Consider the following 26,570-nt stretch of genomic DNA (forward strand, 5'->3'; position numbering starts at 1 on the left):
AAAAAGGTTGAAACTGCTCCTTCTTTTGACAAGGAAGCCCTTATTGATTTTCACCAGAGAAAAAAAGGAAAGTATAAGATTTCCCCACTCCCCTCCCCCACTTGTTCCTTCTTCTGTGGATGTATTTGGAACATAGTTAAACTTTAATGATTATTAATTTAAAAATGGAAATATTATTAAACTAACTAATATGGACCTTGTCTAGCTCAAAACTCAACAGATCTTAATTAAAGCTTTTTTGAAGAAAGACACTCCTTTGTGAGCAGAAGAAGTTGGGGGAACTGGCATGTCTCTTGCTAGAGTTGATTGGCCATAATTGCATGGCTGTGAAAGAACTACCTGCCTCCTGTCATAGGTCACAGGCCCCACTGTCAGGACCTTTTGCTAAAATGGACACTATGGTGGCACCTAGTGACCCAGACTACTACAGTTCAGCCAAAGTGGCCAGCTTGGGGAGGAGTTCTTGCAAAACTAGAGCTTTACGGAACTTTATTGAGTTTTTTCCCGAAGTAAGACCTCAGCCAGACGGCCCACCAGATCCTCAATGAGAAACCCAAGCTTCCTCTGACATCCAACAAGGTCCATCAGGCATGTTGGATAGGCTGATTTTATAGCCTGGTGAGATGGGCTGACACTAGCAAATCAGAAAGTAACTAGAGAATGATTTCATAATAGCAACAGAATGAAAGTGATGTTCTCTAAAACTAGATATGTTGCAACTGCTACAAGACAAAAACTATTGTTTGACCCCTGGTAGGCATTGGAGGTGTAGTGATTTGGGGCAAGTTCATTTGTTGCCATGATGGCCATAAACTCCTGGACTACCTTAGACTTAAGGCTACCAGATACAAAGTTCAACACCCCATGAAGGAAATATACCAGCAGCAATCAAAATTTCTGTCTAGAGCACAAATTCAACCGAGGGGAGTCATATCCAGTTTGCATCAGGAGATGAGAGGAGAGGAGAGGAGGGGAGGGGAGAGGAAAGGAAAGGAAAGGAAAGGAAAGGAGAAAGGGAAAGAGGGAGAGAAAGACTTTTAATTCATCATGATCCTGACTTCTTTCCTTGTTTTAATTATTGAACAGAAGTGTCCACTGAACGTTTAACAGCTCATTTAAGAGAGTAGTGACACTTATTTTGGAAGTCCATAAACAAAGACTTTACATCTGTGTTTTTGGTGTCCCCATCTAGATATAAGGTGAAGTTCTGGAGCAAGGTGCCGAAGAACAGGGAAGAGCCAGGGCCTCTCCTTGACAGGCCCTCTTCCCTGAAATAGCAAACAAGAAAATAAAGCTTGCTTGCTTGCTTGCTTGCTTGCTTATTCATTCATTCATTCATTCATTCACTCACTCATTCATTCATTCATTCATTCATTCATTCATTCATTCATTTGACAACAAGTACAAGGAATAGTATAGACATAGACAAAGTATAGACATAGACATGGACACATGAAAAAAAATTGGCACAAATAAAAGGAAATAAATAAGCAAAACATAGCCATAAACACATAAAATGAGTACATATAAATGGGAACAGTAGGACAGGGATGGTAGGCACGCTGGTGCACTTATGCACAGCCCCTTATGGAACTCTTAAGAAACATGAAAGGTCCACGGTAGACAGTTTAAGTAAAAGGTATGGGGGTTAGAGAGACTAACAACTGGATCAGGTAGAGTGTTCCAAACATTTACTACTCTATTGCAAAAGTCATATTTCCTATAATCAAGATTAGAGCGAATTACATTGAGTTTGAATCTATTGATAGCCCTTGTGTTATTGTGGTTGAAATTAAAGTACTCATTTACAGGTAGGACATTTTGGTAAATAAGATACTTCATAGATGGTGCTTAGAGGTTCAGTTATGGCGGAGGAAAGCTTTTTAAGAAAGAAGGCACATATTCCATCAGGACCAATAGATAGAGATGGTTTAAGTTTGTGTAGTGCCCTTATGACAGTATCTTCAGTAAAATCAATGTGGATTAGATCATTGAAATTGGATGAGCATGACTAGGAAATGAGGGGGAGATGCCATTGCTGTTGACAAAGACTGAATTGAAAAAAGTGTTGAAGAGATTAGTTTTATACTCTGGTTTCTCTTCAGATCATATAAATCTTTCACCTAAAGATTAGTTTTAACGGCATCATCATTACAATCTTCACCATTTGGCCCTTTTAGAGATGGGGTGGTTTTTGAATCTTTTAATTTGGCATTTATGAAATTATAGAAGGCACGATTGGATTTTGTGTGTAACAACTCTTCCTCCTGTCTGCAGTGATAATTGGTATATTCTGTTTTTATTTGGTGGCATATGGTTTTGTATCGGTTTTTGAAGTTAGCTACATAGCCAGTTTTATTTTTCCACCAAAGTGATTTTTTTTTATTGGAGTTTCCTTATTGACATGGGTAATGTGTTCTTTTTGGCTTTGGATGTTATGTTATATTTATTGGTACATATAGATTAATGACTCTTTGAACTTCAAGTAGAAAAGTGTTATAATAGTCTTCTGAAGCGTTGCAGTCATTGAATAGGAAGTACAATTTAGGAAGTACACCTGCTGGAATTGTGCCGGATAAAAAAAATAACATGGATCAGGCCAGCACATGGTAATACATCTAATCTGTTTCAGAAGATGGTACCTGCTGAGAATGGCATGAAAGCATTTCTTTTCCTAAACTGGCTCTTTTCATTCAAAAAATGATCTGGGTTGAACTTCTCTGGAATCTCAATGTACCAAGAAGAGGACTGGCACAACACCCATGTACTAGAAGAGGGAAGTGAGGATCACAATGTACCGAAGAGAGAACTGGTACAGCAACTATGTACTAGAAGAGGGAGTTGAGAAAACAGATGACATTAGTTGGTGTTGCTTCATGCAGATTAGAAAGAGCCTCACTTGCCTCAAACAAAATAGGCCGGAGGGGGCAATCTGCAAACATTCTGAAATGGAATGAAGGGAGAGATATTTGGTTTAACTAATTTATTTATTAAATTTATACACCTCCCACTATCCAGGGGCAACTCTAGGCAACTTACAGTTCTATAAATAATGCATATAGATGCATATTTACTAATGCCTTGAATATGAAGTATCTCTCAGTACATAACAGTCATCTTTTATTTTCTTCTGCAGACTATTTTGATTAGTAGTTTTTATTGCCACACCTTGGGAATGTTGTAACCATGGCATTTTGCATCACCAGGTGTACTTCGCATCTCACTCTCCAAAGTGACTCTAGGCAATTTACAATGTCATAAATAATGCATATTAATACATATTTATTCAAACTGCCTTGAACGATCTCTGACTAACTAAACCATCTTTTTTCCTTCTGTAATCTATCTTGATTAGTAGTTATTATCAGCTAACTTTGGGAATATGGTAACCATGGAATTTTATGTCACAGGTTGTTGCCCATGGAAGGGTGAAATCCAGCAGGTTCTGACAGGTTCTGGAAAACCGGTAGTGGAAATTTTGAGTAGTTTGGTGAACTTGCAACCTTGTAACTTCTGGCTACATGTTGTTTGTATTTTAGGAATGAAAAGTGTGTCAAGGGTGGTAAACGAATATAATTTTCCATGAATATGCAGTATGTCTGTGGAGATTCTCAGTTATCCAGGTCATAGTTTTCTCAAAGGTGCTTTTTCAAAAGGCAACCGGACTGGTTTTTTGTTGAGGAAGAAGAAGACATCTTGCTTCTCATCCAAGAAGCTTCATTGTCTTTACCCAACACTCTTGGCCCTTTTCTCCATAGGTCTTTCTTCTTCTCCTCTTAAGTTAGAAACATAGAAGATTGCTGGCAAAAAAAGATTTAGTGGCCTATCAAGTTTGCCCTTTGAATTTTTCTTGTGGTGCTTTCTTTTCCTTTTTAATTTATTTACTTATTATCTTTCACTTATTTTTTTTCCATTTGTATTTAATTTTTAACTTTGGTCGGAGGATGGACATGTGTTTATCCCAAGCGTGATTAAACATAGTTACTGATGATTAACCTCCTACCTCCACTGCTCATTCTGTGAAGTAATACTTTCTAACTTTACTTTTGAACTTCCCTCCTCATTTACTAATTTGTTCTTATTAAAATCTATATTCCTTGGATCCGGAGACTGAAATCTCAACTCATTAATCAGCATCTATACATTCTAATTTTGTGTGAACTAAAAAAAATCCCCAAACCTGAGAGAAATGGTTGGAAAGCCTACCCTAAAAAAATTTCTGGTTGCCCCCTGCGGTACTTCTTCCTTCATTATGAATTGATTTTCTATGGACTATTTCTTCTGCCAAAATAAACTTGGTTAATAATGAACATTCATATACCTGACCCTGTATAAAGATTTATGGAAAGTTTAAACTCTCTATAAGCATTTGAACTAATAATGGCCAAAGGAAATTGGCAGTAGATAAGAATGGAAGGAATTCAAGATGGGCTGGACTGTGAGCACAAAGGGACTCATGACACATGTGGACCCTTCTTCGGGCTCTGCGTGGTCTCATCTCCTACAAAAACTCAACACACACTAACTAAACCTTTTTTGGGGGGGGGGAAGAGAAGCAGTCCTTTGTAAGCAGAAAGATCTGGGGTGGTAACTGGTGTACCTCTCGTTACACTTACTTGGCTGTAACTGCAAGGCTGGCAAAGAACCACCTGCCTCCTGTCATGGGCAACAGATCCTACTCAGGACCTTCTGCTAAGTTTTATCTATCGTACCTGTCATAAGAAACAAGCTAGTTTGTGGTCCCTAGTAAAAGGGGACTAGGGCTTCTGTGCATGTCCAGAAGAGTGTGCGTGTGGGCGCGATATGAACCAGTAGTAAAGGTAAGTAGAACCCACCCCTGCACCAAACCATCAATAACTTCCAGATGACAACTGACAATAGGAGGCTCTTTTTCCTGTTCATCAAGTTTGTTCCTAATGCCCATTACAGGAACCTACAACCTGGCCTTATGGGAAGATCATGAAACTAGACAATTGGATCACTCTCAACCAGTGAATGTAACATCAGCAAGTGAGGATCAACTCCAAGATCCCATCATATCTTCCCTTCCCCACTACGTCCCAGTGTTCTTGCTCAGCCTCACTCCCCAGATCTCCCACATCTCTTACATCCTAAGGCTTAATACAAAATAAAACCAAAATGTTGTGGAATAAAATGAAAAATGAAAGTTCAGCCAAATGCTCTTTGATAAAACTGGAAGAGAGGAGCTAATAGGTCAACACACGTTCAGCATCCTGTTTCAAATGTAGGTTATTCCACAACATCATTTTCTCATAATACTTCTAAAAGAGAATCTTAAACGAAATCTTTAGTATGAATTATACATTGGTTACTTGCAGAATATAGCTTAGAGAAACTTGTATGAAATATTTCAAAAATATTCTTAATTTGCCCATAAAATGTTATCAGAGCAGAGATAATAGTAATTATTTTGCCATAAAAAATAAAATGTCCTTCACAATCATTGTATCTGTATTCCACATCAGTTTTAACATTGTCTTTCAAAGTAAAAGCTATCCCACATGCTTTATTTGAATATTTATTAATATAGTTCAGCCAATCCATTTCCTAGGTGTTAAAAGGAAGAATTTGTAGGATACAATACGTGCCAGGAAAGAAGGAAAGGGAGAAGATGGAAATAGAGGGGAGGGGGAAAGAAAAAATAACAGAAGAGAGAAGAGAGAAGAGAAAGGAAGGAAGGAAGGAAGGAAGGAAGGAAGGAAGGAAGGAAGGAAGGAAGGAAGGAAGGAAGGAAGGAAGGAAGGAAGGATCATCACTTCCTTCCTTGTCCTAATTATTGAACACAAGTGTCCACTGAACGTTTAACAGCTCGTATAAGGGGGTATTGGTTGTTATTTTTGAAGACCATAAAGAAAGACTTTAGATCTGTGTCTTTGGTGTCCCCATCCAGATAGAAGGTGAACTTCTGGAGCAATGTGCTGAAGAACAGGAAGAGCTCCATCCTAGCCAGGGCTTGCCCTGGACAGGCTCTCTTCCCTGCAATAGCAAACAAGAAAATAAAGCTTATTTAGGAAGTACACCTGATGGAATTGTGCCTGATAAAAAAAATAACATGGATCAAGCCAGCATGTGGATTTGTAATACCTATCCCAGAGGACTGTACCTGCTGAGAATGGCATGAAAGCATCTTTTTTCCTGAATTGGCCTTTTTCATCCAAAAAATGATGTGGGTTGAACTTCTCTGGAGTCTCCCAATGGAGAGGATCATAATGTACTGAGGAGAGGACTGGCGCAACAGCCATGTACTAGAAGAGGGAAGTGAGGAAATAGATGACATTAGTTGGTTTTGCTTCATGCAGAGAAGAAAGAGTTTCAAATGAAATAGGCCAGCAGGGAGCAATCTGCAAACATTCTGAAATGGAGTGAAGGGAAAGAGATTTGGTTTAATTTATTTATTTATTAAATGTATATACGTCCCATTATCCATAGTGACTCTAGGCTTACAATTCCATAAATAAGGCATATTAATACATATCTACTGAATTGCGTTGAATATCATCTCAACTAACAGTCATCTTTTTTTTTTCTTCTGCACACTATCTTGATTAGTAGATTAGTATTATTGGCACACCTTGGGAATGTTGTAACCATGGAATTTTACGTCACAGGTTGTTGCCCGTGGAAAGCTCTCAGCACTCCCAATCCGATAACGTTGAGCCTCATGGACCACAGCATTTGTGAAAGGCATCTTCAACCGGTCTTCTATGCTTGGAGTTCGATTTGTACCCACTGCCTCATCAATCTCCTGTTGCACCTTAGCTGTGAGACAAACATATTGAGATGTGATTGACAGCCTTTTACTTTCTCATATTGAGCATCTGCAGTCAACTACCACTTGAATAGAAACATGTTTTCCAAAGCATATTCAGGGAAGACGCTTCTAGTCAGGACAATGGCTCCTCCTCAAAGTCATTTCTTAATAGAGACCATTTTAATTTTTCTAGTGCAAGAAGAGGAGATACTTATTGTTTATCTCTGTCTTGTGTCTTTCTTGATAAGCTGAAAACCACAAAGTGAAAAGTGTTTCCATAGGAGATTTTAGAAGATTATAGTCCCTACCCAAAGTTGGAATAAATAGTAATCAGGAGAAAAAACTAATGTACTTAAATTAATTTCTTAAACTGTTATTACATTGTGTGGGAAAATGAACTCATGGGCTATGTTGTCGAACATCTATATTTCCAGAAGGGTCTCCTAAGGTGAACAGATCCCTACCACAGCAGCAAAAGGCAGAGGGTGCTAAGAATCACCAGGTTAAATCAGTCTGCCTTTGGACTTTGGACATAGGAACAATCAACATTCAAACAATGAAAACAGAAGTGTGAGTAGAAGAACTGCCGATTGAACTCAATAATATTCATTTTGATATCATTAGATTATGTGAAACATGACAATAAGGCAAACGTTTAGTTGAACTTGATAGGACTGGGCATTTATTCTATGCTAGAGGTACTGAAGATGGTCGATGTGGTAGAGTTGGTTTTCTCGTCAACCAAAAGCTGAAACACTCTGTAGTAAAATTTGAAAATAGACCAGAGTAGCCCAATGCATTATTCAATTGAACAAACAATACAAGTTTCAAATCATTCAAGCTTATGCAACAACAATAAGCTATAGTGACGATGATGTCAAGGAAGTTTATGGCAATGTGGCCTGCCTTAAAGACAAAGAAAAGTCCCAGTACAAAATACTAAAGGGTGACTTTAATGCAAGAATAGGAAGAACAATAACTGATGAAAAGGTGACCGGCCCATATGGAAATGGTGAACGAGATAATAGTGGTGCAGACTAGTAGATTTTGCTGAAGGACAGGAACTTTATATCATGAACTCATTTTACAAGAAAAAGGCTAGCAGAAAATGGACACAGAAGAGTCCATCTGGGTACACAAGCAAAATTGACTACATCATGCCAAGTGATAAACCATATTCTGCAATTGTACTGTCATCACACATTTTAATGTTGGAAGTGATGATAGTTAATAATACAAGCTAAAATGAAGATAGACTGTCAAAAAGATCATATAAAAATGCTAAAGATGTAACAAAAAACAAAAATGAAGATAAGCTGTTAGACGAGAACAGCAATTTTGAGATTAATCTATCAAATCACTTTGCTCTATTGCAAGATTTGGAAGAGGTGAACATTATCTTGAGTCTTTGGATAAAGGCGGCATACAAGTTGAACAAATAAATTATGGATCAAAATGAACAAATATTTAAAAACTCCTTGAACTATATATATAGCACAACTGGAAAAACAATTTATACAATCAAAATCTTTGATGAAACTATTGAATTAATGAAAAAAACAATGGACAGTGAAGAATGCCGGAAGTTTCACTAATAAACTGAAGTACGTTGAACTTTGCAAGACCACAAGAAAACATATCCAAGAAGAAACGCATCAGTTTAACATGAAGCTTGTAAAAAAGGCAATTGAAGAAAACAAACGGATTAATAGAGCAAATGCAAGCTTATAAATACAAGAGAGAAAGTTTTTGTATTAAAACATGAAGATAGCTTTGTGTGAAGAACAAGACAGGAAATGTTAAAAATAATTCAAACAGAATTATTAGATTAGTAATTAATTAGTTTAAGAATTAATAGAAATAAAATTCTATTCAGAGCTATGCAAAGATCAAGCTCACTCAAAAGTAACAACACCCATGAAAGAGGAAATGCCAAATATGCTTCAGGAAATGACTGTTACAGTTTAAATCATGAAAGCTGGTGGCCACAGTTTATAAAAGATAGTAAGAAAACTGTACTTGAGATGCCTCAGAAAAGAAAAAAATACCGAATACATGGAAAAATGCTGAAGTGATTCTTATACACAAGAGATGATTTAAAGAACTATCATCCAATAATCGTTTCAGTCACCTACAAGGTTTTCACCAAGATAATAGGAAAAAGAATAGTGGGAACATTAAACGATGGCATAGCCAAAGGAGCAGGCAAAGTCCAGAAATGGCTACAGTAGAATGGATCATCCAGGTTGTTCCGCAAATCATTGAAAGGCACAATGAATTACACCTTGCCTTTGTGCATGGCTTTCATTGACTACAAACATGCATTTGACTCAGTATTTCAGCAAGCAATAAAGCAACTGCAATGAGTTGTACTGTTGAGTACAACAGTTATTTAGTTTATTTTTTCCATGATTAATGCTGAAAGCTCTAAGAGTACTGATATCTTTATATATTTCTGGATATTTCTTTACCTTGAATGTGTTGTAATTTAGCCATTGCTAGGAGGCTGCAGAACAAAGCATGGCTTGTAGTTACTGTCCCAGCAGTAAAGAGACCAAACACAGTAATCACAAGTTCTTCAGGAGAGTAGATACCCTCAGATGAGTTCTGGTCCTGAAAAGAAAATAGAAAGGGAACTGGAAGAATAAAAATTCTACTTGGAATTGAATTAAAGTAATTCATGAAACTCTCCATAGTGTCTCTTTCAATTAAAGGAAACTTAACTCGACCAGACTGACTTTAGAATATATACAAAACATTTTCAATTCTAAGGTATTTCTGGGATCAACATCTGATACATGGAGGAAACAGCTTGACTATCTGGCCTACCCATCAAATATTTACCACAAGAAACTGCCAGAATTAAAGACTGGACACTCTGAATTTGACTAAGGTTGTTTTTTAGAACTGGACTACAGCAGGCCTTAAGGTGTATGATTGGAAAAAATTAGATCTGAGCATAGAAGCCTGAATGTTATATCTGAGAGACTACCGTATTTTCCGGCGTATAAGACGATTGGGTGTATAAGACGACCCCCGAATTTTCCTGTTAAAATATAGGGTTTGGGCTATACTCGCTGTATAAGACTACCCCTCTTCCAACGCAGACCAAATAAAAATTAAAAAACATCAACTGGCTCACCCACAATGTAAAAGCAGCTGTGCTAGACCCAAAATGGCCCCTGCAACAAGCAGGAACCTCACACAGCCACAAAAAGCCCCCAAAAAAACAACTTTCACACTTTACACACACACAACACAACACAACTGGCTCACCCACAATGTAAAAGCAGCTGTGCTAGACCCAAAATGGCCCCTGCATCAAGCAGGAACCTCACACAGCCACAAAAAGCCCAAAAACCCAACTTTCACACTTTACCCACACAAAATTCCACATACAGCTTTGTGAGATTCTGTGTGTTTGTGTAGTTAGAGTGAAACACTACAAAAACACACTAAATCTCAGAAAGTTGCACAAATATTATTTTATTTTATTTTATTTTTATATGAAAGCTAAATTTAAAACTTCCTAAGCTTTAAATGGCTAGATCTAAAAAAGAACAACTAAAAAAACCCCCAATTAACTATTTTTTTTAAAGATCCCAAAGTGGAAAAAAACTTACCTAATAGAACAGGGGTCTCCAACCTTGGCAACTTTAAGACTTGTAGACTTCAACTCCCAGAATTCCTCAGCCAGCTTTGTTTTGCTGGCTGAGGAATTCTGGGAGTTGAAGTCCACAACTCCCTGCCTGCTTGATTGCAGGCAGGGAGTTGCTTGCTGATCGAATGGATTCAGGCAAGCGAAGCAAGGCAAGCGTTGTGACTAGCAGCTAAGGTAAGCAAGCTGGAGGGGGAAAACTTTTTTTCTTTTACATGGCTCTGGCGATCCCAGCTGAGTTGCCTGATTAGCAGATCATCAGAGCTTGGATCACCAGAGCCATGTGAAAGAAAAAAAGTTTTTTCTTTCTACATGGCTCTGGTGATCCCAGCTGTGTTGCCTGATTAGCAGATCGTCAGAGCTTGGATCGCCAGAGCCATGTGAAAGGAAAAAAGTTTTTTCTTTTTACATGGCTCTGGCGATCCCAACTGAGTTGCCTGATTAGCAGGCAACTCAACTGGGATCGTCAGAGCTTGGATCGCAAGAGCCATTTAAGGCTCGTCAGAGCCTTTCGGGCTGGTCTGCCTGGTTACAGGAGAACGACACCCGGCGTATAAGACAACCCACGACTTTTGAGAAGATTTTCATGTGTTAAAAAGTCGTCTTATACTCCGGAAAATACGGTAATCCTAATAGTCTAATCCTAATACTTTGGCCACCTAATGAGAAGGAAGGGCTCACTGGAGAAGAATCTAATGCTGGGAAAAATTGAGGGCAAAAGAGAATGAGGTGGCTGGATGGAGTCACTGAAGCAGTAGGTGTGAGCTTAAATGGACTCCAGAAGATGGTAGAGGACAGGAAGGCCTGGAGGAACATTGTCCATGGGGTCGTGATGGGTCGGACATGACTTCACAACTAACAACAACAATCCTAGCAGAAATTGCTGTTGCAAGATCAATAATTATCTTCACCTATTAAGATGTAGAAGTTGTGTAAATTAGCATGTAAAGCAAATTTCTATACATACACATTTTTTGAAGGGAGATAACTTTAGAAACAATTATGTCGGAATAGTAATTTATGTCAACAAATAGCAATTTAAAGTAAACAAAAAAGGGGGAATCAATATTTTCATATTCTTTCATATGCAGTGAACTTGTTTCATCTTAGATACACATTGGAGATATTTAGACATTTATGCAGAGACAGTATCTATATCTACCTTCTCCATTCTATGAAGGAAGCAATCAATATAGTCACGTGGGTTCTGAGGATCCAATGTTTTCTTGTGTAATTCTACTTCCTCACGGATATAACCATGGAGTTTTTCAGTCTCAGCAAAAATCTTGATGTGTTTCCCAGGAAAGCATTCCATTATTTTTGGAAAAGTATTGTAGACCTGTTGCAGAGAGGAATAGAATAGAATAGAACAGAATAGAATTCTTTATTGGCCAAGTGAGATTGGACACACAAAGAATTTGTCTTTGGTGCATATGCTCTCAGTGTACATAAAAGACAAGATACATTCATCAAGAATCATAAGGTACAACACTTAATTATAGTCAAAGGGTACAAATAAACAATCAAGTCATACTAAGAAACAATATCAATATAAATCGTAAGGATATAAGCAACAAAGTTACAGTCATGCAGTCATAAGTGGGAGGAGATGGGTGATAGGAACGATAAGAAGACTAATAGCAATAGTAATGCAGACATAACGAATAGTTTGACAGTGTTGAGGGAATTATTTGTTTAGCAGAGTGATGGCGTTTGGGAAAAAACTGTTTTTATGTCTAGTTGTTTTGGTGTGCAGTGCTCTATAGCATTGTTTTAAGGGTAGGAGTCAAAACAATTTATGTCCAGGATGTGAGGGGTTTGTAAATATTTTCACAGACCTTTTTTTGACTCATGTGGTATACAGGTCCTCAATGGAAGGCAGGTTGGTATTTATTTATTTATTTATTTATTTATTTATTTATTTATTTATTTATTTATTCATTCATTCATTCATTCATTCATTCATTCATTCATTCATTTATTTATTTATCGGCAAGTACAAGGAAACAAGTAACAGTATAGATATAGAGATGAACACATGAAAAAAAATTGGCAGAAATAAATAAGCAAAACATAGCCATAAACACATAAAATGAGTACATATAAATGGGAACAGTAGGACAGAGATGGTAGGCATGCTGGTGCGCTTATGCACGCCCACGTAGGGACCTCTTAAGAAATGTGAAAGGTCAGGGGAGGCATGGCCAGCATCACGGTGAGACGTGGAATGTAAGATCCACGAATCAAGGAAAACTGGATGTGGTCAAACAAGAGGTGACAAGACTGAACATCAACATCTTAGGAATCAGCGAACTAAAATGGACAGGAATGGGTGAATTTAATTCCTATGACCATCAGGTATACCACTGAGGGCAAGAATCCCTCAGAAGAAATGGAGTAGCCTTCATATAAGAGAGGAATCAATAAAAGAGTAGGAAAAGCAATACTGGGATACAATCCCCAAAATGACAGAATGATCTCAGTTCAAATCCAAGGCAAACCATTCAATATCCCAGTAGTCCAAGTCTATGCCCCAACCACTGGTGCTGAAGAGGATGAAATTGACTGGTTCTACAGCACCTTATAAAATTAACACCAAAAAATGATGTCCTTATCATCATGGGGGATTGGAATGCTAAAGTACGAAGCCAAAAGATAACCAGAATAACAGGCAAGTTTGGCCTTGCAATACAAAATGAAGCAGGGCACAGGCTAATAGAATTCTGTCAGTTAATTGGGGTTTTTTTTAGTTGTTCTTTTTTTAGACCTAGCCATTTAAAGTTTAGGAAGTTTTAAATTTAGCTGCTTTTATATAAAAATAAAAATAAAATAGAATAAAATATTTGTGCAGGTTTCTGAGATTTTGTGTGTTTCTGTAGGGTTTCACTCTAACTACACAAACATACAAAATCTCACAAAGCTATATGTGGAATTTTGTGTGTATAAAGTGTGAAAGTTGGGTTTTTGAACTTTTTGTGGCTGTGTGAGGTTCCTTCTTGTTCCAGGGGCCGTTTTGGGTCTAGCACAGCTGCTTTTACATTGTGTGAGCCAGTTGTGTTGTACTGTGTGTGTAAAGTGTGAAAATTGGTTTTTTTGGACTTTTTGTGGCTGTGTGAGGTCCCTGCTTGTTGCAGGGGCCATTTTGGGTCTAGCACAGCTGCTTTTACATTGTGTGAGCCAGTTGTGTTGTGCTGTGTGTGTAAAGTGTGAAAGTTGATTTTTTTGAATTTTTGTGGCTGTGTGAGGTTCCTGCTTGTTGCAGGGGCCATTTTGGGTCTAGCAGAGCTGCTTTTACATTGTGGGTGAGCCAGTTGTGTTGTGTTTTGTACGTTAAAAAAGGGCAAAGAAGTGACATCGACCTAGCCATGCCCACCTGACCAAAAAGTCACGCCCACCCAGTCACCTTACCACCAAGCCACGTCCACTAATTAAGCCACACCCACAGAACCGGTAGCGAAAACTTTTAGATTTCACCCTTGAAATAAAGATATCGATGATTACACTGGGATTGACAGTGATAGAATAAAAATGGATAAGGGGGAATTTCTCTCAAAAAAGAAGAAGAGAGAAGGAAATGGGAAATATTGAGAAGGAAAATTAAAAAAGTAAAAACTAGAGAAAGGGGGCAAAAAGGGAGATATAAGAAAAAGAAGAAGATAAGAGAATGGGAGAAAGGGAGGAAAATATTAAGAATGGGAATTTTGGAGAGATTAAAAGAAAATGGTTAAAAGAGGAGAGCAGAAAGAAAATTAAAATATTAATATGCTGATTTAAGAGAAGAATATTAGCAGTAGAAATTGTACGTAAAAAGTAATTTAGAAGAAATATATAGATTATTGTAAAAGGGATATGAATAAGGATGAAATGAAATGTGGGTAAGAAAAAAGAAGAAATATGTGGTTTAATGTAAAATAGATCAGTAGATACAATGTGAAAGACAGAACAGGTTATATGTTTTGCTGTTTGAAGATGTACATATTGGAGAGAAATAATAGTGGATGGTAAAGAAGTATGTCTTAAAGATGGAGAACAACAAAGGAATTAATTGAAATTATGATGAAAAATTGAAATGTAAAATTGAACAAAATTGAAATGTTAGTAAATGAAGTAAGTAAGAATGAAATGAAATATAAGTAAGAAGTAAAATAGAAGAAATATATTGTTAAAGATAAAATAGACTAAGGGTTGGAAGGCTAACTTAGCAAAGGCTTTAAGATAAAAGGAATAAGTTGAAAAACATGGTTAATAATTATGAGGGGAATTCTGAGAAATATATTTAATAAATGGAGGAAAAGTCGGGGTTATCTGGACACCACAATGGAAAATAGTAAATGGAAAATAAATACAGCAATAAAGAGAGATGAAAGAAGGAGTAGAGGGATAGAAGAAAGGGAAGAGGGGAGGAAGGAAGGGAGGGGAAATAAGAGTAGGAGAGAAGGTTAGTGTTATGTCCTTATAAGGACATCCGCCCTGATTGGCTGCTAGCCATCGGGCGGGAGATTTGAATCCCTGTCAAGGGGCGGTGCGTCTGTCGGGAGCGAATATAAGGAGAGCCCCGGCAGCGCACCAGCAGTCTTGTCTTATACTTTTGTAACAAATAAAGTTACTGAATGTATCGAGCTGGTCACGTCTTCATTTCCTGCGCCTGATCCAACACTGGCGACGAAGGACTAGAGAAGAGAACCTGAGCAAGACTCGTGGCACAATCGCCCACCGAGCTGAAGTCACTAAACCACAGCGACTTCCAGAATGGCAACCCCGCAAGCTCCGATGGCCGCACTGAACCCATTCGATCCATCCCGAGAGAAGTGGAGGTCGTACATGGTCTGATTCTGGCAGTTCCTGCGAGGCAATGGCTACCAGAACCTCGACGATGAGCGGAAAAGAGCCCTTTTCCTGGCTCACTGTGGATCGGACGTCCTGGAGATGGCGATTGACCTCGTGGCACCCAGGGACATTGAGGAGATGTCCTGGAACGACTTGCAAGAAGCCCTGCAGGAGCACTACGCACCCACAGGCACCCCAATCGCAAACAGGTTCACCTTCCAGCAGAGAAACCAGCGGGAAGGTGAATCCATCAAGGAATTCGTGGCAGCGCTTCGCCAAATCGCTGCCAACTGCGAGTTTGACAACGTGGACAATGCCATCCGTGACCGCGTTGTTTTTGGGATGCGAGATGTGGGGCTGCAGAAGAAGTTCCTCAGCTGAAAGAGGATACCACTCAAAGATGTCCTCGACGAAGCAACAGCGGCTGAAACATCTGAGAAAGCAGCCGCCACGATGGTTAAAACAAGAGGGATCCACAAGATCCACAAGTCGGGCCTGAGCTCTTCAGATGACTCAACCACACAAACGGAGTCTGAGGAGGAAATGGCCGTCTACAAGGTTTCCCGCACCCCCAGGCGGGAAAACCCACAGCATGGCGACCGGGGAGAACGATGCGGCAGTTGCAAAGGCGACCACCCCAGGGCGACCTGCAGATGGAGGGACGCGACCTGCCACCGATGCCTGAAGAGGGGGCACATCGCCGAGGCCTGCAGAGCAGCAGATCCAGCCCCGGAACCACCCAGACCATGATTCCACGAGAATCGCAAAGATAACCAGAGGACATCCAAACGGTCCTCGACCCAGTCCCGGCGCGGGGAGGAGGAATATCCCCGCAACAGAACGGTGCACCAGACCACCATCGCTCACACAAGCGACGAGGGAACCACCAAGTTCCACGTGACGCTACTGGCAGAGGGGTCACCGTGCAAGATGGAGGTAGACTCCGGATCCGCCTACTCCATCATGGACTGGCAGCACCTACAGCAGCTGAAGCCATCCTGCAAGAAGACCCAGCTGAAAACCCCGAAGTCGAGGCTTGTGGACTTCAACGGAAACCCCATTGGGATCCTGGGCAGAACCACCATCCACATCAAATACAAGGACTTTAACGGAGAGCTGCCCATCACCTTCGTGGAGAACAGCCGACTGAACCTGTTAGGAGTGGAGTGGTTTAAGCCGCTGGGGCTTTCCATTGAGGGCATCCACGAAATCCATAGGGATGAACTCGACACCATCCTCGAAGGGTTCAAAGAAGTCTTCGATGGTAAACTGGGGAAATTTGTGGGGAGGCCAATTTCCTTTAATCTGGACAAGGGAATCACCCCAATCAGGCTTAAGCCCCGCCGAGTTCCGTTTGCCCTGTGGCTGAAAGTAGATGAACAGCTGGATAAGCTGATCACCCAGGGCGTTCTGGAACCGATCGATCATGCCTCATGGGCGACCCCCATTGTGACCCCACTGAAGCATGATGGGTCTGTGCGCATCTGCGCCGACTACCGTTGTACCATCAACAAGACGTTGGCACAGAGCGCATACCCAGTCCCAGTCGTGCAACATCTGTTGCATTCCCTGGGAACGGGCTCAATTTTCGTGAAACTGGACCTGGCCCAGGCTTACCAGCAGCTGCCAGTGGATGAAAAAATGGTGGAGGCACAAACAATTGTCACGCACAGGGGGGCATTCAAATGTAACCACCTCCAATTTGGAGTCAGCGCTGCCCCAGGCATTTTCCAATCCATGATGGAACGCCTTCTCCAAGGCGTTCCAGGGGTGGTGCCTTACTTCGACGATGTGCTTGTCTCAGGTGACTCAAGAGCTCAACTCCTTGAACGGCTCAGGCTTGTCTTACAGCGGTTCAAGGCCAAGGGCTTGAGGGTCAGGCGGGACAAGTGCACCATAGGAGTACAGGAAGTCGAGTTCCTGGGCTATCTCATTGATAGCACGGGCATCCACCCCACCAAATCAAAAGTGGAAGCAATCCATGAAGCTCCAAGCCCAAAAAACAAAACGGAGCTTCAGGCTTTCCTTGGGTTGCTCAACTTCTACGCCATTTTCTTAAAACAGAAAGCCACAGTTGCTGAGCCACTCCACCGCCTGCTGGGGAAAGCGGCTTCCTGGAAGTGGGGCCAGGAAGAGGAAGCAGCATTCCGGGCCATCAAAGGACTATTGACGTCCAAGAGCGTCCTCATCCAATACAGCGAGACGCTCCCCATCAAGCTGACCTGTGATGCGTCGCCTTACGGGGTGGGGGCAGTTCTCAGCCACGAACTGCCCAACGGCTCGGAAGCCCGGATCGCTTACTTCTCGAAGACCATGTCCGGCGCAGAACGGAACTACAGCCAGCTGGACAAAGAAGCCCTGGCCATCGTGGCAGGAGTGAAGCGCTTCCACGAATACCTCTACAGAAGACGCTTCACCATAGTCACCGACCACAAGCCACTCCTGGGACTCCTCGCAGGCGACCAACCCACCCCGACCTTCATGTCCCCGCGGATGACGAGATGGGCCATCTTCCTAGCCAGCTACTCCTATAGGCTCGTGCACCAGCCAGGCACAGCCATAGGAAATGCCGACGCAGTCAGCAGATGCCCATCGAAGAATCCAGTCGAAGACCCAGCCCCCACGCTCCACCTATTCCACATAGACGATGACGCCAGCTGTCCAGTCTCATCTGCAGATGTGGCCGTCCACACCCAAAAGGACCCCACACTCCGCCAAGTGAAGTCCTGGATCCTCAGAGGGTGGCCATCGGAAAAGACGGAAGAGAGGTTCAGCCCGTTCGCCAGGAAGCAGAAGGAGCTGTCCACCATAAAGGGCTGTCTCCTATGGGGAGACAGGGTGCTGATTCCAAGCACTCTGCAACGGCGGACGTTAGAGACTTTGCACAAAGGGCATCCGGGCATCGTCCGCATGAAGGCCCTGGCACGGAGTTACGTCTGGTGGCCCTCCCTGGACAGAGACATTGAACAATGGGTCTCCAGATGTGACCCGTGCCAAGAAGTTCGCCCAGCGCTGCCGCAATCCGAAGTCGCGAAGTGGGAGACCCCCAGCAACCCCTGGTCGAGGATCCACATTGACTTCGCGGGTCCGATGCAAGGGCGACACCTCCTCATCGTGGTAGATGCCTTCTCCAAGTGGCTCGAGGTGGTACCCATGGCATCTACCACAACAGAAGCGACGATCCGAGCCCTGCGCCGCCTTTTCGCCACACATGGACTACCGGACATGCTGGTCTCCGACAACGGCCCCCAGCTCACATCCCTGGCCATGGAGTCCTTCCTGGAAGGACTGGGCATCTGCCACGCCCTGTCCGCCCTGTACAGGCCGGCCGGAAATGGTCAAGCTGAACGCATGGTGAGGCTCACCAAAGACGCACTCACCAAGATGGGCCCGGGAGACTGGCAGGAACGGATAGACAACTTCCTCCTCACCCAGCACATCACGCCGCATGCCACCACCCACAAGAGCCCGGCCGAACTGCTGATAGGCAGAAGGTTGAGGTCACCCTTGGACCGGCTGCACCCCAATACAGCCCGGAAGTGACCGCAACCGCCAGCCGCCCGCTTCACGCCTTCAGCAACGGAGATTCAGTTTTCGCGCTGAATTTCAACGGCCCTCCTAAGTGGCTGAAGGGGAAGATTGCCAGCACAACCGGCCCCAAATCCTATACTGTCGAGTTGGAAGATGGACAGGTCTGCAGACGTCACATCGACCAACTCCGGAAAAGGTGGGGGGGAACACACGAAAACCAGCCTGACGGGGGAGGCCTACAACACCCAGACGAGGTAGGCCTACAACACCCCGGCGAGGTAGACCTACCACACCCAGTCGAGGTAGGCCTACAACACCCCGGCGAGGTAGGCCTACAACACCCCGACGAGGTAGGCCTGCCACACCCCTGCGAGGCAGAGCAACGCCATCCCGACAAGGTCGGCCCAGCACACTACCAGGTACTGTCACGTCGGCAGTCCAGCGCGGTAGACCGGGGCCAGCCGCACGGGGGATGCCAACACCAACCCAGCCAGGTGGGCACCCGGCACAACAGGGCCTGGGACCACCAACCCAGCCCACAAGTAGACTGGGATCTGCCCGGAGAAGGAGCAGCGCACCCCACCAGTGACGGCAGCCTATGCCAGCCCGGCCAGGGAGACCACAGTTCCAGGCGAGTAGACCGGGACCCAGCCAAGACGGGCACCTCTCTACCCATGGGCGAGGGTGGCACATGACTCCCCGGCGAGGGGGACCCCCGCCCATCTCAGGAGACAGCCAGGAAACAACAACCCGACCCGGATGACCCAGGCACCAACCGGCGGTAGACCAGGGACTAGGGGGAAGGGAAAGCCGACAACAACCCGACCAGGGAGACCTGCACCACCCCGGCAGGGGAGACCTCCGCCGCCCCACAGAGGTAGGCCCGCAACAACATCCCGACCAGGTCGACCACCGCCAACCAGACCGGGTAGACCAACGCCAGCCCAACCGAGTAGGCCGACGCCATCCCTGCGAGGTCGAACAGCACAACCCGCAGCCGGCAGACCAAACCCGAGGGCACCGAGCGGAACCACCACCCAGACGGCAGCAAGCCGGACCGCAACCGAACCGCAGCGCCCGGGAGACCAGGGAGGAGCAAGCGACAGACTTACCGAGACTCAGACGCTCTTCCCGGGTCGGAACCGAACAACCGAGACGAGGCGATAGATCCACAGGCCAGGAGGAAGACCACCAGAACCAGCCATCCAAGGTCTGCGGTCCGGCCGGAGGCGCTGAGGGTGACCCCGCTCACTCGACAGCCGAACCAAGCCCGGTTCCGGGGAGGGAACCAGGAGACGAAAGAACCCCGTCCATCCAGGCCGGAGATGGAGAACAAGTGAGACTGCGCAGGTCAACTAGGGTGCCGAGGCGTCCTACATACCTGCGCGACTACGTGACTTTTGTTAACGAAGTTTGCCAGTTCCCGGACTAAGGGGGGAGGAGTGTTATGTCCTTATAAGGACATCCGCCCTGATTGGCTGCTAGCCATCGGGCGGGAGATTTGAATCCCTGTCAAGGGGCGGTGCATCTGCCGGGAGCAAATATAAGGAGAGCCCCGGCAGCACGCCAGCAGTCTTGTCTTATACTTTTGTAACAAATAAAGTTACTGAATGTATCGAGCTGGTCACGTCTTCATTTCCTGCGCCTGATCTAACAGTTAGAGAGGGAGAAAGAGAGGAGGAGGGGGAGAAGGAAGAGGAAGTATTGAAGGAGTAGGAGAGGAGGAAGAAGAAAGTAAGAAGGATAAAAGAAGGGAGGGAGATGGAAGAGAATGAGAAGAAAGATTGCTGTACAATAAAAAAGATGAAATGGAAGAAAGGCAACCCTGAACATGTTTAAATGTACTAGGATAAAGAATGAATTATTAAAAAAGAAAGGAGAATAAATATGAGTAAAAATAGAAAAATTAGAATTTGAGGGCAAATGAAGTTGTTTTTTATATAAATAAGCATAGAAATATTAAGATATGATCAAAAAACATGGAAAAAGAAGATCTTGGCAGAAATTGAGGAGCTCATCACATCTAATCTCCACATCTTTTATTTTAACATTTAGACACAGAGGGAAAAAAAACCCACTAGTAAAAATGAATGTTTATGGCAGGAGGAGCATCAGAGAGGAAAAACATACCAGTCCTAGGAAACCAGTAAAAAATCTTATTTGAGACTCCACAATCTGCTGGTTCTCTATGAAGGTGTGATCTTTCTAATCAAATCGATTGCCAAAGACGACTGCACAGATCACATTAGAAACAGCACTTGCAACATTTCTTCTTGGGTCAAAAGGTTGCCCTGCAACAGAGGCCACAGAAATTTATGAGACAGATTAAAGAATATGGATCTCCCCTTCCACAATCCTCACCACAAAACTGCAAGGAAAAATGATATGGGTCAAAGAAGTTATGCAAAGATTTTACTGGTAATATTTGATAAATAATATTAAGTAGGGGAGCTTATATGTAATTAAATTAAAACCTAGATCTTTAGAGTTTCTTCGAAACCTTATTGCTGTTTTCTTCTGTCAAGAATTGTTTTCTCACTTTTTTCCCCCACTCTTTTCCCTTCTGATTCCAGAGATTTGTCCATTAAAGATTAAATTCAAAAGAGCCATAAATCTCTAAAGGGACACTAATTTATGACCATTTAATTCAGATCCACAGTGGATTTCAGTTCTCCACCCTAATGGAAACTGCCTATTGTTGTCTCTCCATGCCTATAAGAGCAGTTGTTATCCACGTTTTCCTTTTTGCCCTTAGATTTCCTATCTAATTCATCCATAAATTCCTTTCCTGGCTGCTGATTCTATTCCCTCAGCACTTCCTCCTTCTATTCTATCTCTCATCCATCCATCCATCATCCATCCATCCATCCATCCATCCATCCATCCATCCATCCATCCATCCATCCATCCATCCATCCATCCATCTATCTATCTATCTATCTATCTATCTATCTATCTATCTATCTATCTATCTATCTATCTATCTATCTATTTATTCCATACACATTTTTTTTATCTCCTTCCAGAAAAGACTTGTCCACAGAAGATGGTTTTTCAAGGTGTAACAGTCCCTGGAATAGTCACTTTATACCTGTCAAGAACCAGGAAATCAGGAGATCCAGACAGTTCAAATGGGTATAAAGATTTATTGTAAGCTTAAGCTTTCTACAAGAATCTGAACTACTAATGGTTAAAGAAAATTAATGGGAGATAAAAATAGAAGGAATTCAAGGTGGGCTGGAATTAGATCTCTTGTGGGCATGAAGGGATTCATGACTGATGATTTGTTTGACCCCTCCCTCAGGTTCAACCTAGTCATCTCCTACAATAGCCTTAATTCAAATCCATGGCACATCACAGATTTCCATCACTCATGCAGCCGATTCTTATCCATATTTTCCTTACCTCACTTCGTTTACCTATTTCATTTATCCATTATGTATTTTGTTGGTTGCTGAATTTGCTTGATATATGATTTAACATTATGTTCAAGCCTGGTTTAACATAATCATTCTAAAAAGAATCCAGGACTAAAATGTTTTTTTTCTGTGTATAATTACTAAATTAATTATTTTCCTAGTATCTACGGCATGTTCCTTCAGTTACTACAACCACAATAAGGTTTCACTAATTCTGGGCAAATTTTACAAAGCTGAGGGCTGACACTGGATTGAAAAGAAAGACACACCTTGAAAGCTATTATAGTCCCTCTGTGTGTTTTCGCCTTCTCTCTTGAACGCCACTGTGAAAAGGAGAAGGGGTACTCACTGCCTATCTAAGTTTTTCTTTATTTTGTGCACTTAAGTGCAGAAGATTTGAGTTTCAGTTCAGAATCTCGTTCTCCTGTAACTTCACATAGTACAACAAGCCCTTTCCATTTTCGTATTTTAAATACTCTTCCTACTAAAATTCTTGTGTGAGAGAACAGTGTTCAGTTTCTTTAGAGAACCTTTTTTGGCAGCCATTTCCTCCACCAGACAAAGGGCTTCCTCCTGCACCCTCTCAGACATTCTTTTCTTCCCCATCCCAAAATCTCTCAAGGTGGACAGTGTGAACCGTCGCAGCTCCTTCCATTTCCTCTCATCGGTAGTATCGAATCCTGAAATAAAAGACATCAAAAGGATCACGATGTCCGTCAAATCTCAGCTTTGGCGAAGGAGGATATTTACACATAAGGTGATGTTACAGGCACTTTCCTTTTTCAACTCTTTGTCCCAATCATGTTCGAAACAGGTCACTGCATTGCAATAAATTATGCATCACAGAATGTTCCTTCCTCATATTTAATGTAAACCAGGCTTGAAATACTAAAGAAGCAAACTTCACAATTTCCATCTTTCCATTCTTGACTGCTGTCATACGACTAGAAGAACGAATGAGGCTATGAAAATCATGTCACAAGTTTCTGTAAGTGTATTTTAGATAGAAAGAAATCCCTCCACTAGATATGGGCTCTACATTGAAATCCTAAAGGTGCTTTTTCAGGAGGCAGCTGGACTTTTCTTATTTTCTCTTTCATTTCTCATCCAAGAAGCTTCTTCAGCTCTGACTGGATGGTGGGGAATGGAAGAATTTATATTGCTTGCAGACAGCTGGTAATTTGCATCCTTTTAGAAAGTTGTTGAGGCACTTGGAGGTTTACCTGTGTCCTCACCTGAGTAGTGTGAATATTCCTGTAATCTACATTTTCACCCCTCTGGAAATCCGTTCATACTCCCACACCATTCGAAGGGTGTTCATCCCAAAATGCATGGTTAAAAGTCTGTGAAGATTCTCAGTCATCAAGTCATGGTTGGATGTGTCCCAAAAGGACACAGATAAACCCACAAGTGCCTCAGTGATTCTCTAAAAGAATGCAAATTACCAGTTTTCTCAAAGGAATATAAATCCTTTCATTCTCCACCATTCCGTCAGAGCTGAAGAAGCTTCTTGGTTGTGAAGTGAAATGTCTTCAAAGAAAAAACAAGGAAAGTCAAGTTGCCTCCTGAAAAAGCATCTTTGGGACAACCATGACCTGAAAGTCTGAGAATCTACATAGACTTCTATATTGAGATGCAATTTTCAGAAGAAAATGGGAGTTGTTTTGAGTTCTGGATTTTTTTTTTCTGTAGAGGCTTTATTGACAAATATAGGTCACTTGCAATTACTTATCTACTTGCTTTTTTGTGTGCTAACAAATTACTTAGCACTTAGTTTCTAACACTTAGGAATCATAAGATTTCCTCCAACATGATCTATCCCTAACCTAATTCTTCAGGATTTGTGAGGGTACATTTGTCATCATTTTAACTGAGCTCATTGATGTTGCAGATGGCCATCTTCTTTCTTTCCCTTCATCTTTCCTGCCATTATAGCCTTCTCTAGGGAGCTAGACTTGTAGAATCTGTCTGAATCTGTCTGAAGAATGATCATTTGACTGTGACTGTCAAATTGAAATGACTGTGATCATTTCCGTGTTGAGTGGGAACTCTTAGTTGATTTGCTCAATGAGCTATTTGTTTGTTCTTCTTGGCTGTCCACAATATTCTCAGGGGTCTTGTTCAACATTAAAGCTCAGAGGAGTTAATATTCTTTCTATCCTCCTTATTCAAAATCCAAATAGCTGAACTCTCCTCTTTCAAAAGCTTTTTGTCTCCCTCTGAAAGGAATGGGTTAGAAGTGGGATCATTTTTCTTGCATGTAAGGAACAACCAGCATAGATTTTGCAAGTGACCAGCAGAAGCAAAACGGTGAAAAAAAATGCGTCCCCCCCCTTCAAAAAACATGACCAAATCAACATCTTAACAAAACTTCATTTCAAGTAAAACTTTCATAATTATCAATAATATTAACAGAATTCAAACAATTTTAAATAATTTAAAGTGAATCAACCTTTATTTTGGAATACTCGTCTGTTAAAAGGCGTATGAGTTCGCCCACCAAATTCTTCTGCTTGATTGATTAAAGCATCTTTTACCACCTCATATCCACAAAGAGCAACCATTGGTTTTGATCCAATCCAGACAGTAAATATAGGTCCATACTTTGCTGTAAGCTAAAGGTAAAATTAGATGGAAACCCAGTGAATTAAATGATAAAGCATTTTTTGGTGAATTTATTCTAAAGCATGCTTGAAATAGTTCTTAAATTCGCTATAGAGAGAACATGTTGAATCAGAGCTTTAATAATTCTTAATATCTACCGAGTACATCAATTAGATTAGCTATATTGCTAGCTGATGAGGTGATGGGAATGAGATAATCAAAATTTTGACTGTATAATACCACATCTTTTAATGAACTTTGTAACCTCCATTGTCTGGTGACTTTAAGTTAAAATTCCTACTGAAGATGCACATGAGCCCCTAATAAAATTGGACTCTTATAGAATAAATCAAACTCTTTAAATTAGGGAAATGTGCAGTTATCTTTCAAAACAATCACCTGAAACAGCAAAGAAGTACAATAGTGACCCAATCTTACCTTTTTAAAGGATTTGTTTAGAGGTAAAATATCTCGCTGAAAGAGGTTCCCCAGAATAGGCCATGGAGTAGGTCCAGGGGGCAGCTGCCCTTTTTTCTTGTACATTCGGAAAGATGAGATAAGGGTGAAAATTATAGAGAGAAGAAGCAGAACTCCTGCCCATGTCAGCTCCATCCTCTTCTGAGTTCTTTTCCTCTTCAAAAATCCAAGAAGCTGTTTAAATTAGACAAGATTGAAAGAAGGGGGCCAACTGGATCCCCAATCACATACAAATTCTTCACTTCCTCTAATCTTTTCATACCTCCTTGTTTACATTCAGCTCAAATTATTCTTTCACCTCTATTCATATAGGAAAGTTACTTATCAACATTCTTACCTTCGGACTGTGGACAAAGGTAAGTTACAGTTTGTTTGTTTTGAGGGAAAATATGAAGTGCTTGTCGATTGAAAGTTCGGCAGTTCAGTGGTTCAAATCCCTAGTGCTGTGTAAAGATGTGAATTGCCATTACTTGTCCCAGCTTTTGCCAACCTAGCAGTTCGAAAGCACATAAAAATACAAGTGGAAAAATAGCGACCATCTTTGGTGGGAAGGTAACAGTGTCCCATGCGCCTTTGGCATTTAGTCATGCCGGCCACATGACCCCGGAGACGTCTTCAGACAGTGCTGGCTCTTCAGCTTTGAAATGGAGATGAGCACCACCCCCACATTTTTCTTTTCCCTGTTGGTAAAGTGCCTGTGAATAGTTTAATGTCAAAACTGAAAGAGATACTAAAAGGGTGAATTTACAATGTAAGGGGTGAAAATGGTTCTTAATGTAATTGAATCATTTAAGTTAACGACAGGTGGTTCTTGAGTGTTATTAGGATGATTATACATTAGGATTAATTACATAATCATGCAATGTAAGATGAAGGAGCCCTGGTAGTGCAGTGCAGTATTGCAGGCAAATTCTGCCCACAGCCTAGAATTGACCCTGATTGAGCCTAGAATTGGCTCATGGTTGGCTCAGTCTTTCATCCTTCCAAGATAAGTAAAATGAGGACCCAGATTGTTAGGGGCAATATGCAAATAATGTTCTACATTGTAAGCCACCCAGAGAGTGTTGTAGATCACTATGGGCCATATAAAAGACTAAATGCTTATTGCTGTTGCTAGGCTGATTTTTTCTGCTCTAAAAAGACAAACCAGGGGAGGTTAGCATAATTGTAGCGATGCAGGGAATTCTCATTTGGAGAGCATTGTCCCAGAAAGCAGGGCCCCATAATGTAATTGAGCTATTTGCAGTCATCTATACCTTAAGGCAGGATTTGGACTATCCCT

General features: G+C 41.8%; 2 protein-coding genes across 2 annotated transcripts; both read right to left on the reverse strand.

Moving 5' to 3' along the window:
- Positions 1-5,454: 5,454 nt before the first annotated feature.
- LOC148115420 (cytochrome P450 2H2-like) lies at positions 5,455-25,522 on the reverse strand. Its single transcript, XM_087887265.1, has 9 exons — positions 25,250-25,522; positions 24,660-24,822; positions 22,738-22,887; positions 20,919-21,079; positions 11,593-11,769; positions 9,244-9,385; positions 6,593-6,780; positions 6,125-6,266; positions 5,455-5,997 (listed from the first exon to the last, which is right to left on the reverse strand). The coding sequence occupies exons 1-4, from the start codon at positions 25,421-25,423 to the stop codon at positions 20,994-20,996; spliced, it is 573 nt and encodes a 190-aa protein (XP_087743391.1). The 5' UTR covers positions 25,424-25,522; the 3' UTR covers positions 5,455-5,997; positions 6,125-6,266; positions 6,593-6,780; positions 9,244-9,385; positions 11,593-11,769; positions 20,919-20,993.
- Positions 5,795-16,492, reverse strand: LOC148115421 (cytochrome P450 2C31-like). The gene is made up of 6 exons (XM_087885162.1): positions 16,385-16,492; positions 11,593-11,769; positions 9,244-9,385; positions 6,593-6,780; positions 6,125-6,266; positions 5,795-5,997 (listed from the first exon to the last, which is right to left on the reverse strand). Exons 1-6 carry the CDS (start codon positions 16,490-16,492, stop codon positions 5,795-5,797), a joined length of 960 nt encoding a protein of 319 aa, XP_087741288.1.
- Positions 25,523-26,570: the final 1,048 nt, after the last annotated feature.

Source organism: Pantherophis guttatus, chromosome 2 (genome assembly GCF_059756535.1).
Source record: "Pantherophis guttatus breed Tessera chromosome 2, ASM5975653v1, whole genome shotgun sequence".
Lineage (NCBI taxonomy): Eukaryota > Metazoa > Chordata > Lepidosauria > Squamata > Colubridae > Pantherophis > Pantherophis guttatus.

What these genes read in the sequence shown, in the direction of transcription:
- LOC148115420 (XM_087887265.1), bottom strand. Translation starts at nt 25,423, where the DNA reads ATGGAGCTGACATGGGCAGGAGTTCTGCTTCTTCTCTCTATAATTTTC. An exon ending in TAAACAAATCCTTTAAAAAG is followed by an intron (nt 24,823 to 25,249) that starts GTAAGATTGGGT and finishes TTTTACCTTTAG; the next exon opens with CTTACAGCAAAGTATGGACC. An exon ending in ACGAGTATTCCAAAATAAAG is followed by an intron (nt 22,888 to 24,659) that starts GTTGATTCACTT and finishes CTTTTATTTCAG; the next exon opens with GATTCGATACTACCGATGAG.
- LOC148115421 (XM_087885162.1), bottom strand. Translation starts at nt 16,492, where the DNA reads ATGGTGTCGAGTTCATCCCTATGGATTTCGTGGATGCCCTCAATGGAA. An exon ending in TCCTTCATAGAATGGAGAAG is followed by an intron (nt 9,386 to 11,592) that starts GTAGATATAGAT and finishes TTTTCTTTTCAG; the next exon opens with GACCAGAACTCATCTGAGGG. An exon ending in TTTCATGCCATTCTCAGCAG is followed by an intron (nt 5,998 to 6,124) that starts GTACAGTCCTCT and finishes TTGCTATTGCAG; the next exon opens with GGAAGAGAGCCTGTCCAGGG.